This window comes from Chlamydotis macqueenii, chromosome 2, assembly GCF_036417535.1.
Source record: "Chlamydotis macqueenii isolate bChlMac1 chromosome 2, bChlMac1.mat, whole genome shotgun sequence".
Lineage (NCBI taxonomy): Eukaryota > Metazoa > Chordata > Aves > Otidiformes > Otididae > Chlamydotis > Chlamydotis macqueenii.
This window is the reverse complement of record NC_141557.1, coordinates 159787830-159801991: the sequence shown is the minus strand read 5'-3', so window position 1 is coordinate 159801991 and position 14162 is coordinate 159787830. Positions and strand designations below refer to the sequence as shown.

The window sequence follows — 14162 nt, the reverse complement described above, 5'->3', positions numbered from 1 at the left end:
TTTCTTAACAATGCATTAAAATAACTAGTTCCACTCCCAAATTTAATTTTGGTGTAAATTTGTGTTTGAAAGTCATTAACGCTGCTTCACCATACAAGCTTCTTAGAAGGTATCTCTGCCCCTTGGGTTTTAGGTGAGAAGTGTTAAATTCTGCTACTTTTCTGGTTTCTCTTGAGTCAGGTATATAAGATAACTACAGTCTGAATACTTTTGGATTACTCGTGAATTTAATAGTATATTTTCCCCTCCCCCTTCTCTGTCCCCTCTCTCTCCCCTCTGTTTTTCTCTCTCCTTGCATGCCACCTGGATCTGCAGATGAAATTAGTGGGGACGGTAATATGTTTTCTAGTCTGTGTGTTACTAACGTGCAATATGCAACTCTTACATCCATATACCACTGAATGCACATTTCAGTAATGAATTTTATATCTATTTCAGTATTAAAAAGCAATCTGCTTTGGACATCAGCCAGTCAATATTGTACTTTGCAGGCTGCGCAACTAACACTTTCTGCTTAAACTGGAATTGAAAAAGGAAAAACTGTTTCAAGCACACCGGGCTGTGGTATCGCATGCGTTTGCAATGAGACTTCTCGCCTGGAGGTTTATAGGTTTGCTAGAGTGCCCGTTCAGTTTGATCGGTTTGTTGTGTCACAGCATTTTTTTTGGTCAGTGAGCGAGATCGATGGACGTGACACGGGAGAGATGAGGCTGCTAAGCGATGCTTTAAAGGCGTGGTACCAGCAAGGGGCTGTGGAGTCCACTCCTGCTCCTTGCGTAAAAAGGAGCTGCACAAGCTGGGTTATTGTAGATTGAACACACGAAACGCTGGTCAGGTTTCAGCTACTCAAACTGCTAATTTTTAAGACAGATTTTAATGTTTTTCTTCATTATTACAAAACATTTAACTTCGATACTTTTTTCTAGAAAACATTGACTTACTATCCCTCAAAAACAAGTTGAGTTTTGGGTTTTTAAAGAGATTTTTAGCTATTTTTCTAAAGAATTCCATATGATGTTCCAAGAAAATCAAAGCTGCTACTACTGATAGGGTATGTGTCTTTATTCTTACAAGTAAGAGCTACTACAAGGGCGTTAAAAGCAGCATGCAAAGGCAGGCGATAAGAAAAAATAGAGATAATGTCTTGTGGCCTTCCCTGAGTAAAATGTAAAGGAGGTGTATAACTTTTCATCTCCTTTCTCTCCCTCGGATATAAATCAAAGCTAATATTACCCCAGTTTTCTTTCTTTTCTTAAACATCAGAAACTCAAATGGCATTTTTTTCTATCATAAATTCAGAAACTTTTTCAGATGCTAACCCTACATAGCTTTTTATTGGTGCTTGTCCTCTTTTATAAATTATAGGCTCTGATAAACAGGCAAAAATCGTGAAAAGGGAAATTGCAGACAGGTGGTTAAGATAATGGATCAGCTATTATGGATTTCATATCCTAGGATTTTTTTTTTTCCTACTGTTTAATAAATGCTTTCAGATTTAGTAAAGCTTAAACTGGCTCATCCGTAGGCTCTGGAATATCTCTTAGCAGACATAGTTACAGTCTTAGCAGACTTGGTGTGTGTCTGTAATCGTGAGGGAGGTCAGTTATCTCTGCTGCTGAACACTTTGAGCACATCAGTGTTAATTCCTTCATTTAATTTTCCTCTAATTCCTAGAAGCAATGCTAGACATGAACAGAAATTATTTTCTGACTTACTGTATATTCCTCTCCAGAGCGTTAAATGTGTAACAAGAAATATTTGTTTAGTTAATTGTATACATGTAATTTATTTGGATTGGCTGCTGAAGAGCCTTTTAGTTTCGGGGTGGTTTTGGGCAGTGTATCAAAACCACGTCAAGTGCTCTGCAGTGTTCTGATAATGCTTTTATTACAAATTTTCGTTAGTTTAAAATAGAGCCATGAACAAGGCAAAAGCATTTGCCATATTTTGTAAACACTGTTCCATAATCTGCTCTGACAGATGTTTGGGGTTTTTTAAGACCAGTGTGGCACCAGTTTGAGTTTCCAAACTTTTAAAATTCTCAAATATGTTTAAATAGCTTTAATTCAGTCCAATTTTTTTTTTTTTAACGTAGATTAAGAACTTTCTGGCATCCTCTAATACGAGCGCCTAACAATAGCTGATGTACACCACACTTAATTAAAGTTAAAAACACCTTAGCCCGGTAATTACACGGGAGCGGAACGACCTATCCCCATCACATCGGTGTTCACACTGGGGCTTATTTTCTTCAAAAGCATCTAGTTTATGATGGAGGGAGGAAAAAATGTACCAAGAAAGAGATTAGTGCTCCTTGTTTAGAATTGTGCGCTGTCTTTATAATTAATTGATTTTTCATTAGGTGACTCTGAATAGAAATTGCCTAGCTAAAATTTAAATGGCATAGAATTTCCTGGTTCTGTTTTTACAAGACAGGGTGTATTCCTACAGGAGTTCGGAAGAAAAATAACTTTAATTTTATTGAAGTAGGGCAAAGTGAGGATTGTGAAACTACATTTACTCAGTGAAGTGTGTTGACCCTCAAAGTTTATAAGCAACCTGTAGTTTCCTGATAGCTGGATGTTCAGTTTGTCTGAAAAGTAAGCCTCTTGTTTATGTATGTGTGTAACATTTACAAGCCTTGCTCTGGTTTCAGAGTTGGCTTTAGTTGGTTGAACTGCAGGCTGCTGCCAGAAGGGATCATCCCATCCTTCTTCCCGCTCTTGCTGTGGCTTTGTCCCATTCACCGTTCCGAAATTGTACCTCTAGGAATGGTGCCAGGGAGGTGTAGGGTTATATGTATGCTCCAGGGCAGATGGGGAGAAACCAACCATGAAAACTGCATACTGGATTTGAAATTACTCAATTTGGAGAACCTCTCTATGCATCTAAAGTTGGCGAGGAGCATTTAACAGCCTTGAAACAAAAAATTATCTCACTGTTGCGGTCTGGTTTTGTCACCTCTGGAGGAATTTGTCTGACCGTTAGCAAACAACCTACAGACACTGGAAGTTCTTTCGAGCAAGAGAAAGACCTTCTGATGTGACTTGACACCACTTAAACCATTTTGAGAACAGGTGATGTAGAAGTCATGAGTTAAAAACAGCGGAAGCAGCACACTGTAATTTCTCTGAAAATTTTGAGGACTGGTTGTTTTCAAACACTGTCCAGGAGATGTTGATTCTTGACAGCAAAACTGGTGGTGAATTTCCACTAGACAAGGAAAATTGAGCCTAATGCCAGAAAAATGGGTGTAAGGCAAGAGTGTGACTTAAAATATCTTTATGCTCCAGAAGACTCTGGAAAACAACTCCCCTTGCCGTGCTGACAGTAGGCAGGTGCTGCCCTGGAACATCTTTACTCTCTGTTCTGCCTGTTTGACGTAAAAAACTAGCAAACTATTATTCGCACTTTATTGAAGGTAAAGCGATTTAATCCATTAACAATGTTTTCTCCTTACTGCTGTGGAATTTGCTGTTAAAAAAGATTTTGAAGTCAACAGTTTAGATGGGTTTCAATTACAGAACATGAACTTTTTGGAATACAAATGAATCTTCCTTTTATTCCTTGTCGAATGCATCTATGTGACATAATATAATTGGCACTGCGGTCATTATCATACCATAAATTTTGCATGAGCAACTTTTCTTCATGCTGTTGTAACCGCGTCCCAGCAGTGTTGAAGTTGGGGGTTGTGACATATCAGCCTTGATTAATTGGTGATGCTTTTCTGGAGAATTGTTTTCATCTGCTTTTCCCGAAATTCTTCGATTCCTCCCTTTACAGAGACAGATGACTATGCAGAGATTATAGATGAAGAAGATACTTATACAATGCCGTCGAGTAAGTATGGGAGTTAATTTGGGAACTTCTCTACCCAAAGCTTCTTTGGTTTAGCAGGGGCTGAATCTTATATTTCAGCCTTAAGTAATAGGTGTGCAAAGAAAATATTCTTCATGATGTTTTGAAAACTTACAGATTCAGTGTTTTTCGAGTTCAGGTTTTGAAGCAAATAAAAGAAATTATGTTTTGCTGCTGTGAGTGACTTCACATTGAAATTCCTTTTATGTCTCAAAATACAGATTTTTTGTTATTATTATGATGCTGAACACAGCGCTTAAAGAAAGAGTGGATAAGATTTCTGTGATAAAGAGCAAACAATTTGGAAAGCTTCTACTTGCTGCTGTCTAACTGTATCTCACCCTTGCTCTGTGACAGACTTGCTGCTTTCGAATTCCTTGATAGAGGAAAGTCATCAGTAGCACATGCAATTTTGTTAAAGATGAAAGACTCGAGGAACAGAAATAAAAATGCAAAGTTCTTCTGAGTCTTCATCTTTGAAGTAAAAAAAAAAAAGATGCATTAACCACCATAAGAATTTTTGTCTTGTGGTATATTTGAATTTATATTATAATCTTAAACTGTCACGGCTAACTAATTTAACGTGAAAGTCTAGTATCCTGATTTTAAAAGTTGTGTCTGCGAAATTATGGTTGCATTTTGGTTCGATTTCTCTAGAAGCAGATACTCAGGCCTGCAAAACTGGCAGGTTTGGTTAGCGTAAGAGGGAGGACAATGGTAAACTGCTGCCATGTTCTCCTGAAGAACCATGAACGTACGTAAGGGTTTCTAGAATTTATCGTGTGGCAGGAATGTGTCGTGATCGCTTCTGTGTTGACAGCATCGTTTCCACTGCTGTGGAAAATATTTGAAAAGCAGGAATATATGTTTTGCAGAACATATATATTTGAACATAAATATTTGAAAAGCAAGAATATATGTTTTCCAGAAATAAGCAACAGTGTGTTTTGAATGGCTTGCAGTAAGTCACTCCATGATTCTACTAAAATAATTGCAGGATCAAAAAGTACTGAGATAAATTATAACCTTTATTTTTTCTTAACGTATTAACTTTAGCTAATCTTTTCATTTAAATTCTCGTGAAAGTAATTTACTTGTGGGCCCAGCCCTGGATGATGCTGAACACTTAACTGTCCCTTCAACTCGAAGCCAGTGAGATGGGCTGTTGAAGTTGAAGTTGATTAATTGAAGTGAAGTTCATTAAGTGCTTTGCTGGGTGGAAGTGGGCTCCAGCGTTCAGCTCTCGAAGGACTGAGCCAGTAAAGATCACAAAACAGACCCGTGACTTCTGCTAACGTAAACTTAAAATGGCATCAGTACATTTCTTCGTTTTTTAAGAAAATGTTTAAAAATGTTTGTCCTTGTCGTGATTTTAAGAAGCTATATCTAAGTAAGCATTTGATTTCTCTCTTAATTGCACTGCAGAAAGCTATGGAATAGATGAAGGTAACAGGAGACCCTTTTCCCATCCCTGTATGCTTGCGATTTGGAATGATGTGGAATTTTTAAGTTTACTCTTCACTTTCATTTGATAAACGTTATTTATTTATAGTTAAACCAGTTAGCTTTGGGATTTTAAAGAGGAAAATGCAGTACTTAAAATAAGAAAAGAAAAAGGCATTTATCACTTCGGTACCCAGCTGTAGAGGACGTGATTTCTGTAGCGCTGATGAAGTCAGAATCATCAGTCATGAAGTCCTAAGCTGGTTGATCGTATTTTTTCTCTGAATAATACAAGTAGAGGTGAAAACATATACTGTGCATGCTTTTCTGCTATTCCTGAAATATTTTTCCATGTCTGCTAGAAATTAAATTGCAAATGAAGTCATTCAATTGCAATTGCTTCAATGTTTTGCCAAAGTACTGAGCCACTTTTATCAGTAATATTTTCAGTCTGTTAAACCACAAAGTTAACAAAATTGCATAAGTCCACAAAACATCTCAATTTTACCTCAATTACAGACTGGTAGAGGCGTAGTGCACTCAAAATTTTGCTCTTTCATCTTATCTTTGTTTGCCATGTTCTTGCTTCTGTATTTTTTTTCTTGCAGTTACCTCTTTAAAAATTCTCTGGGCTCGTTTGATGGTTCCAAGATCTAAAATACCACACAGTGGAGTTCTCTTAAACGTGCGAAGGGATGTGTGCTAAGGGATGTGTTTAATATCATCGATATTGCCCTGGGCTATTCGTGTTCTTTGTTTTTACCACCTATAATTAAGAAGGATTCAGTTGTTTCTATTACACTGAAATAAATAATGCGTAGTAGCTAATTTAGCAAATTAGATTTCACAATTCTTTTTTAATTGCTTTGATTCAAACGTTTGTTTAAGAGGTTTCCACTGTGTGTACAGAGTTTGTGTAGGTTGGTGTGCAGCAAATGTTAATCTTAATTATTCATATGTGAGACATTTGAGTGACTTAACTTTGAATTTTGTATCTGGTGGATTATTTCTTTGCCCTTCATCAGAAATGTAATATTTTAAGTGCATTATATTCTTATAGCCAGAGATTATGAAATTCAAAGGGAGAGAATTGAGCTGGGGCGCTGCATTGGTGAAGGACAGTTCGGAGACGTGCACCAAGGAGTTTACATGAGTCCGGTAAGCCGCACTTCTGAAATAAAAATAAACAGTGAAACCTTTCTAGGTTAAAAATAAAATTAAAAAAATAAATGTATTCTTTAGATGCCTTGCTCTGAGTCTTCCAGAAGAAATAAAAATTGGCTTTGTGATGTATTTTTCAGAATAATCAGCGTGTAGAGAATGTTTCCCATGTTTCAGATAAGTAGAAAACTAGCTCCAGAGCAGTTCCCGTATCCCGTATCCCTGTTTCTTACACCTTGGAAAAGGAATCGAAAGAGCCAAGTACATCACTCAGGACCGTACCAAAGGCACTGGCTGAGTCAGAGTTGGAAGCCGTTGCTTTTAACCCCAGCCATAGACTTTCTTCTTTATTTTGAGTGTGTCCAGGCACGGTGAGCACATTCCCTTTGGCCACACTCTCCTATTGAGCACTCAGTGCTTTAGAACCTTTTCCAAAATTTCAAACACTATTTAATGGGTGTTCAGCCTGACTTGAATTCAGGTTCAGCGTTCAGTGCAGAAGCTGCCAACTGTGTCAGGATAAGCTAATCTAACCTCTGTGCTGAAACAGAGAAGAAATTTTAGTCTGTTAAATGTGTCTGCTTCTCCAGTGAGCATCTCACTGTATCTCTCACACAAAAAGCTTAGATGTTAATAAAGTTACTGCTTTTTCCTGAAAGAAAAGCTACAAAATACTTGGGCACTGATCCAGCAAAACCCCAAGAGTCTCCTCGGTGAAGCCAGTGAGGTTGGCAGGACTCCTATAATTTAGACTGGTGCTTAAGTGTTTTTCTAGACTGCAGCCACCAAGGTTAAGATTGCAATTTAAATAGATGGAAAAACCAGTTTGTAGAAAAAGCAAGAGAAAGCTGGAAAATCATTTAATGTCAGCCTATTTCAAGCTTATAATAAACTAACTCTGAAAGTGTAAAATGAAGATTTATTTCTCGTTTGAAGAAATGAAGTGTCTGGATTTTCGATAGATGAAGTAATAACTCATGTGGACAGCAAGCTAGTTTTGACGTCAGAAACAGCATTGCCCAGAAAGAGCTGGTCCGTGTCCTGGGCTCAGCGGGTTAGATAAATAAATCTTTCGTGCAATATTTAAGTAAATAAGGATGAATGTTATATATTTCAGACAAGTCTGAAGTCTGTTCTGATACCTTCATTTAGAAAAGCAGTTCTGATAGACTTTACATTAAGAGAGATCATTATTTTTCATTTAATCCTGTCCAAGTTAACAGGAGTACATGAGGAGTAATGTTTCACTGAACTTGGGACACTGGACAAATGCAGTGGTCTGTAAAACCAATTTAGGACCCCTTTTCTTAGGGTCTGTTGTTCTGAAAATGCTGTCTGTCTGTCTGTGTTCTTTTCCTTGAACTGGAAAACAGATTTGATTCAGTCGTCCTGTGTCTAGTATGAGTTTGTTAAATGGCAACCTGCTGATAACTTTTATTAATAAAATTTTACGGCGTTTAAGACACTTGAGTATGTGAAGGGAAAACAGAAAGGTATTATAGTTAAATATTAATGTGCTAGTCACAGATTGTAACTTAAACTTTTGGAAGAAATCTTACAATAGATAAAAGATCAGTTACAATAACACAGTAGCATTTCCATCCTTGTATATATTCAGCTCGCGTGCCAAAATAGAGCGGAGATTTCTGGCCTCATGTTCTGCTAGCTCAAATCTGAATCTGGAAGATCACATTTATCCCCGTTCATTGCCGTTGTGAAGTTCTTGCTCTAGTGACAGTGCAGCTATGCACCTCTTCTCGATGCTGCTTACTGCTAGGTATTCCTGAAATACCACAACCAGCCTGTATTTTTAGGCTACTGAATGGACAATGTATGTATACGTGTAGGATCCTGTTGCTCAGATGTAAATAAGCCTGTCTTTAAAGGCTGATTTACTGTGGGATGAATCCAAAAGCATCGTCTGAAATGGTGTTTGCTGCCGAGTGCACAAACTCTTGCCAGTCTGATTTATCTTCACCGCTTTGTCTCCTTATCTGAAAACAAAAGATCTGCAAAACTGTGATTATCAGGCCTTTCCCTTTATTCATTTTGCAAAATGTCTGGAGTCTTTGCTGGTTGCAGACGCCAAAATTCTTCCTTTTGATGCTAATGTTGGTTATGAGATATTTCGAGAAGTTTAGCTGTCACCCTGGGAGAGGGATTGGTCTGGCAGGGCTCCGGAGGTCTCATCCCATGTCGATTACTGAATCCTGATTTCAGAAGGGAATAAAATCATCTTAATTTACCGGCAGTTTTTCAGTCACGTTATGGACATGTTTATATATGAGAGAAGATTTTAATCAGTATTTCCCTGCAAAGTCAACTTAGAGGGCTATGTTGTGAGTAACTTAGAAAGTAGATATTCAAGGCTGCAAAATATAAATATTATTCTCATTCTGATAATGTTTGTCTGTAAAAATAGATTTGAGCAAGCATGAGCTGACATAACAGTGAATCTTCAGCTCTCGCTGGCCTTAAAAACTGGCTGGACATGTATCAACCTTTTGGGGAAAGGTTCCTTTGTAATCTTCCCATTAAACAATGCACAATTCCCGATTTCCCAGTTGGAAGGAAGGCATGCTAGTCCTTCAACAGACCTATACTTATGTAGAAGTTTATTTTTAAAACACTTAGCTGCTTTCAACCTATTGAGAACTTACATGAGTAACATTGAGCACCACATATAACTGTGGGGACACATGATGTTGTAAAAATACCGTTTTCTAAGTAAGTTGTGGCATTTGAGTGCTAGGGAAGCTCGAACACTTAAAGCTTCTTTTCAGGAGGAAAACACTTGCGGCTTCTCTGTGCTGTCTGTAACTTATGGAAAGGGTATTTGTAAAACACACCAAAGCAAGAGAAGATGAAAGATGCCACCTGAGCCAAGAGGCCTCCTTTGGGCCATCTCAGTGCTTCTCGTTTTTCGGAATTCTGAGGATAAGCAATGAGATGGTAAAATCTGTTTCTGATTTTGAATACATGTGTTCTGTTTAACTGGAGTTTAAGCCCTTGATGTAACTGATTGTGAAGCTAATATGTAAAATGTTTGCTTTACTTTGCTTTGTAGTTTGAGTTCAGAATTATAACCAGTCTTTGCTCTGCAGGAGCCACAAAAAGTCCTTGATTTGGCTTTCCAGGTTGCTTGCATAAGCCAAGTGTGGTTTTTAGGCATGTATCTACTTGTTTCCTCTGCTTTTGCTAAATATTGTCAAGACTTTTCCATCCTCAATAATGCAAAAAGTTTTACCCTACTATTCTGTTAAACTTACTATCTTTTGCCGTAATTTTTATACATTTTGTAGTTTTGCCGTAGTTTAAAACAGATGAAGTAGTTGTGAGACACATTAGATGTAAATGTTGTACACTGTGTGTGTCTTGATTATAACAATATTTTAACATTGAAGCTTTCAAAATGTAATTTCTTAACTAAAATGTAATTTCTTAACTAAAGATACTTTAGTTCACAGTAATTTTCTCTAAAGCAGTTTTGCTAGAATTTTAAAGAATTTAGCTTGTGGTGGGCTGTACTTGGTGGGCTGTATCTCAGTTATTTCTCAATAATATCTTTCAGGAAAATCCGGCTATGGCTGTTGCAATCAAAACATGTAAAAACTGCACCTCAGACAGCGTTAGAGAAAAATTCTTACAAGAAGCCTGTGAGTATTTAAATACTTCTTTTGGGCTAGCTTCTGTAACTGGTCGTTGCAAAGACTGCGGCCATCTGTGCCAGAAACTTCTGATGCTAAATGCCAGTCTTTTATTAATATATCACACAACCTTTTGCTCTCCTGCAGTACGTGCTAGGAAGACCGCATTGAATCCTTTCTTTGTATGATTGTATCTGGATTCTTTGATTTTCTAAGTTGAAAACCTGGGCAACTACAGGGCAGTCAGTCTCACCTCTCTGGCTGGCAAGATCATGGAGCAGATCCTGCTGGAAACCGTGCTGAGGCTCATGGAAAGCAGAGAGGTGATTGGTGACAGCCAACACAGGGGCAAATCCTGCCTGACAGGTTTGATAGCCTTCTATGACAGCGTTACAGCATTGGTAGCTGAGGGAAGAGCAGCTGAGATCATCTGCTTGGACTTGTGCAAAGCATTTGGTACTGTCCCACACAGCATCTTTGTCTCTAAACTGGAGAGACAGGAGTTTCACAGATGGACCACTCAGTGGATAAGGAATTGGCTGGATGGCTGCACTTAGAGAGTTGTGGTCAATGGCTCAATGTCCAAGTGGAGACCGGTGTTGAGTGGTGTCCCTCAGGGGTCCATATTGGGATTACAGAATCAGTTAGGTTGGAAAAGACCATTAAGATCATAGAGTCCAACTATTAACCTAAAGCTGCCACATCCACCACTAAACCGTGTCACTAGGTGCCGTGTCTGCACATCCTTTAAATACCTCCAGGGATGGTGACTGAACCACTTCCCTGGGCGGCCTGTTCCAATGCTTGGCAGCCCTTTCGGTGAATACATTTTTCTTAATATCCAATCTAAACCTCTGCTGGAGCAACTTGAGGCCATTCCCTCTTGTCCTATCGCTTCTTTCGTGGGAGAAGAGACCAGCCCTCACTTTGCTACAACCTCCTTTCAGGTAGTTGTAGAGAGTCATAAGGTCTCCCCCTGAGCCTCCTTTTCTCCAGGCGAAACATAAGAAGGATGTGGACCAGTTGGAGAAGGTCCAGAGGAGGCCATGAAGATGATGAGAGGGCTGGAGCACCTCTCCTCTGAGGCCAGGCTGAGAGAGTTGGCGCTGTTCAGCCTGGGGAAGAGAAGGCTCTGGGCAGACCATGTTGCAACCTGTCAATAGTTAAAGGGGGCTGATAAGAAAGATGGAGAGACTCTCTATCTGGGAGTGTAGTGATAGGATGAGGGGTAAGGGTTTTAAACTGGAAGAGGGTAGATTTAGGTTATCTGTTAGAAATAAATTATTTCCTTTGAGGATGAGTCACTTGAACTGCTTACCCAGAGAAGCTGTGGATACCCCAGCCCTGGAAGTGTTCAAGGCCGGGTTGGATGAGGTGTCCCTGCCCGTGGCAATGAGGTTGGAATGAGATGATCTTTAAGGTCCCTTCCAACCCAAACCAGTCTTTGATTCTATGATTTGTATGTCTTCATTACATACACTGTGACTGCACTGCTGAGACTGAAAAGTTAAGTCCATGGAAAGTAAAATGAGATGTAAATGTAATGATTAAATGAGACTTTTGTCTGTTATACATACTGCTTTCTCCTTCCTCCTCTTCCAGTAGAAAGACATGGGTTAACTGGTTGTGCGCTGGACTGATAGGTTGTTATGTTAACTTACTTCATGCTCAGCCAGGGCAGAAAAGCCAAAGAACCTGACTTGACTCGCACCTTCTCTAGCAGTTTACTAAAGCAAGAGGTGTTTCGTACTGCCTGCAGAACATAAATGGCAGATGTTATTGCGGAACCGTGATTGTATTTTCTGGTTATAGACTAGATGCTTCTTAACCCACTTTTATTTGTCTTTAAGAAGAAAGATTTTGTGTAACACGACTTATTTCTTTTCCTTTTAGTAACCATGCGTCAGTTTGATCATCCTCACATTGTGAAGCTCATCGGAGTTATTACAGAAAACCCCGTTTGGATAATCATGGAGCTCTGTACGCTTGGAGAGGTATGAAAAATCCTCATGCAACTGTGGTCTTTGTCCTTTAGCTCACATTCATTTACAAAAGATTGAAAAAAAATCACTTCTCAGTACTAACGCCAAGGCGCTCTCCTCAAACATGATATCATACTTGCTTGTAGAATTATGGGCTCCGAAACACGAGTGGCAGCATTTGACCTGACTCCTCCACTGAGGGAACTACATCAGCTCATACCAAAGTGATTTAGTCATAGTTTGCAGAGAATTTAATTGCTTTTCTGGAGTGAGAGCGTGACCTGTGTCAAGATGATGATAATGCAATATCATTTACACAGCATTTGCAAAGATACCTTCTCGAGGTGAAATTAATGTGGTAGATCTTTTATTCTTCCTAATACTGTGTTTTCCCTTGGAACACTGAATTTCTTAGGGTTTTTTTTTTTCCTGTACAGTTTCTGCAACAGAGACCCTAGATAATATGACTTTCCTCATTATTAGGTCTTTTGGATGAATGATTTAAACAAAACTAGATCTCAGTTTTTATAATAAAATTGTTTTCTTTGAGCCATGTGCTTCTGAAAACGTGAGTTGAAGTGATATTTCATACTGCACTGTAAGAGAGTCATTGTAATTATGAAACTGCTGTGTGTTGTCTAAATAAAAAAAAAAAAGGCAGGAAAAAACAGTAGTGGAGAAGACATTTTCTGTCAAAAATGGACATGTTTCCTTTCCAGAGCCCAAATCACTTTTCAAAGCCTTTTTTTTAATTTCTAAGGAGACTCTAGTGCCTCCTTCCATTAGGTGCTAGCTGCCTTATGCTAGGGATATAGCTTATAAAAATTCTGCGTTAGTATTGGCCACTCTGAGCTAAATCCATTTATTTTAGCAAATGTAGATTAAAGTTGGTGCTCCGAAAACATCTAATTGGCGTTTGGATTTGCTGTACTGTTTTGTTTTGAAATTCTTCTTCAAAAGAAGCCTGAAAGCAATGCACAAATTTTTTTAATTTTTTTTTTTTTTACTAACAGTTTTCATGCAGAAAAAACTGCTTGAATTTAACCCAGCGTCAAATTTCTTCATGATTTTCTTTTCTCATCCAGTCTTAAGGGAAAGCGTGCCCATTGATTCTCATGTAAATGTTACAATTTGAGATACACCTAGTTCAAATTTGTTATTTTTTTTTGTTCTAACGTCTTTCCTTTTTTTTTCCTCCTTTGTTCAAAAAGTTGAGATCTTTTTTGCAAGTAAGAAAATACAGCTTGGATCTGGCTTCTCTGATACTCTATGCTTACCAGCTTAGCACAGCACTTGCCTACTTAGAGAGCAAAAGATTTGTACATAGGTAAGATTTATACATATATATCTGTTCGTGTGTATTTTTATATGTAACTACTTGAAATTTTAGTGTGAATCTTAGAATACGAGAAGTCCTGGGTTACCAAATTTTTGACTGGCACTATTCTGGCTGTTAAATGCGTGTGCTCAAGTGAAGATAAACACTTAACAACACATGGATGGATTCTTTGAAGCCTTCCTTTTGTGTTTCTTTTCTTCGCCTTACGATGAATTTGTAGCAGCAATACTTTGAAACTCCCCAAATCCACTTACCTGTTTTATGCCGTATTCCACATTGATATGTCATTTTTCCAGCCGCTCCCACCAAAATTGCACCCATTTCAAGGGTGACACCTGCTGGCCCGCTCCGAGATTGACTGGGAGATGGTGCTGGATTTAATCACAACGGATTTCAGCCGAGCTGTTGCTTTGTGGTTACGATATTTTTTAAAGCTATAAGTCAGTTATCACCTTCCAAATATAGAAAAGCAAAACAAGGGGCAGCCGTCTTCTTAAGTGAAGAAGAGGGAAAACAGAATATTTATAAAATACAAGTATTGCTTAATCAGAAAATGAACCTAAGTTTTCTTCTAGGTGTGTTTTGAGTGTTATTCTCTTGAATTTGAACGTGAGCTTTCTAGGGAGAATAAACTGGGTTTAGTCTGTTATTATATGCAATTAGAAGTTTCATGTGCCATTTCATTTTGAACTTGAGCATTTTATTTGTGTTTAAATGTTAACGTTCAAA

At 38.3% G+C, this 14162-nt stretch overlaps 1 protein-coding gene across 5 annotated transcripts in view; it reads left to right on the top strand.

Annotated features, from left to right (window-relative positions):
- The window catches only part of PTK2 (protein tyrosine kinase 2), a 211110-nt gene that overhangs the window by 157475 nt on the left and 39473 nt on the right, over window positions 1-14162 (top strand). For 2 of the 5 annotated variants that reach the window (XM_086741328.1, XM_086741324.1), the window contains 7 exons: window positions 316-333; window positions 3787-3843; window positions 5287-5307; window positions 6365-6462; window positions 10037-10121; window positions 12006-12106; window positions 13306-13421. In XM_086741328.1, the coding sequence (XP_086597454.1) occupies window positions 316-333; window positions 3787-3843; window positions 5287-5307; window positions 6365-6462; window positions 10037-10121; window positions 12006-12106; window positions 13306-13421 (496 nt within the window). The remainder of the gene's footprint in view (window positions 1-315; window positions 334-3786; window positions 3844-5286; window positions 5308-6364; window positions 6463-10036; window positions 10122-12005; window positions 12107-13305; window positions 13422-14162) is intronic. The other 3 variants (XM_086741326.1, XM_086741325.1, XM_086741327.1) reach the window with 3 other exon arrangements.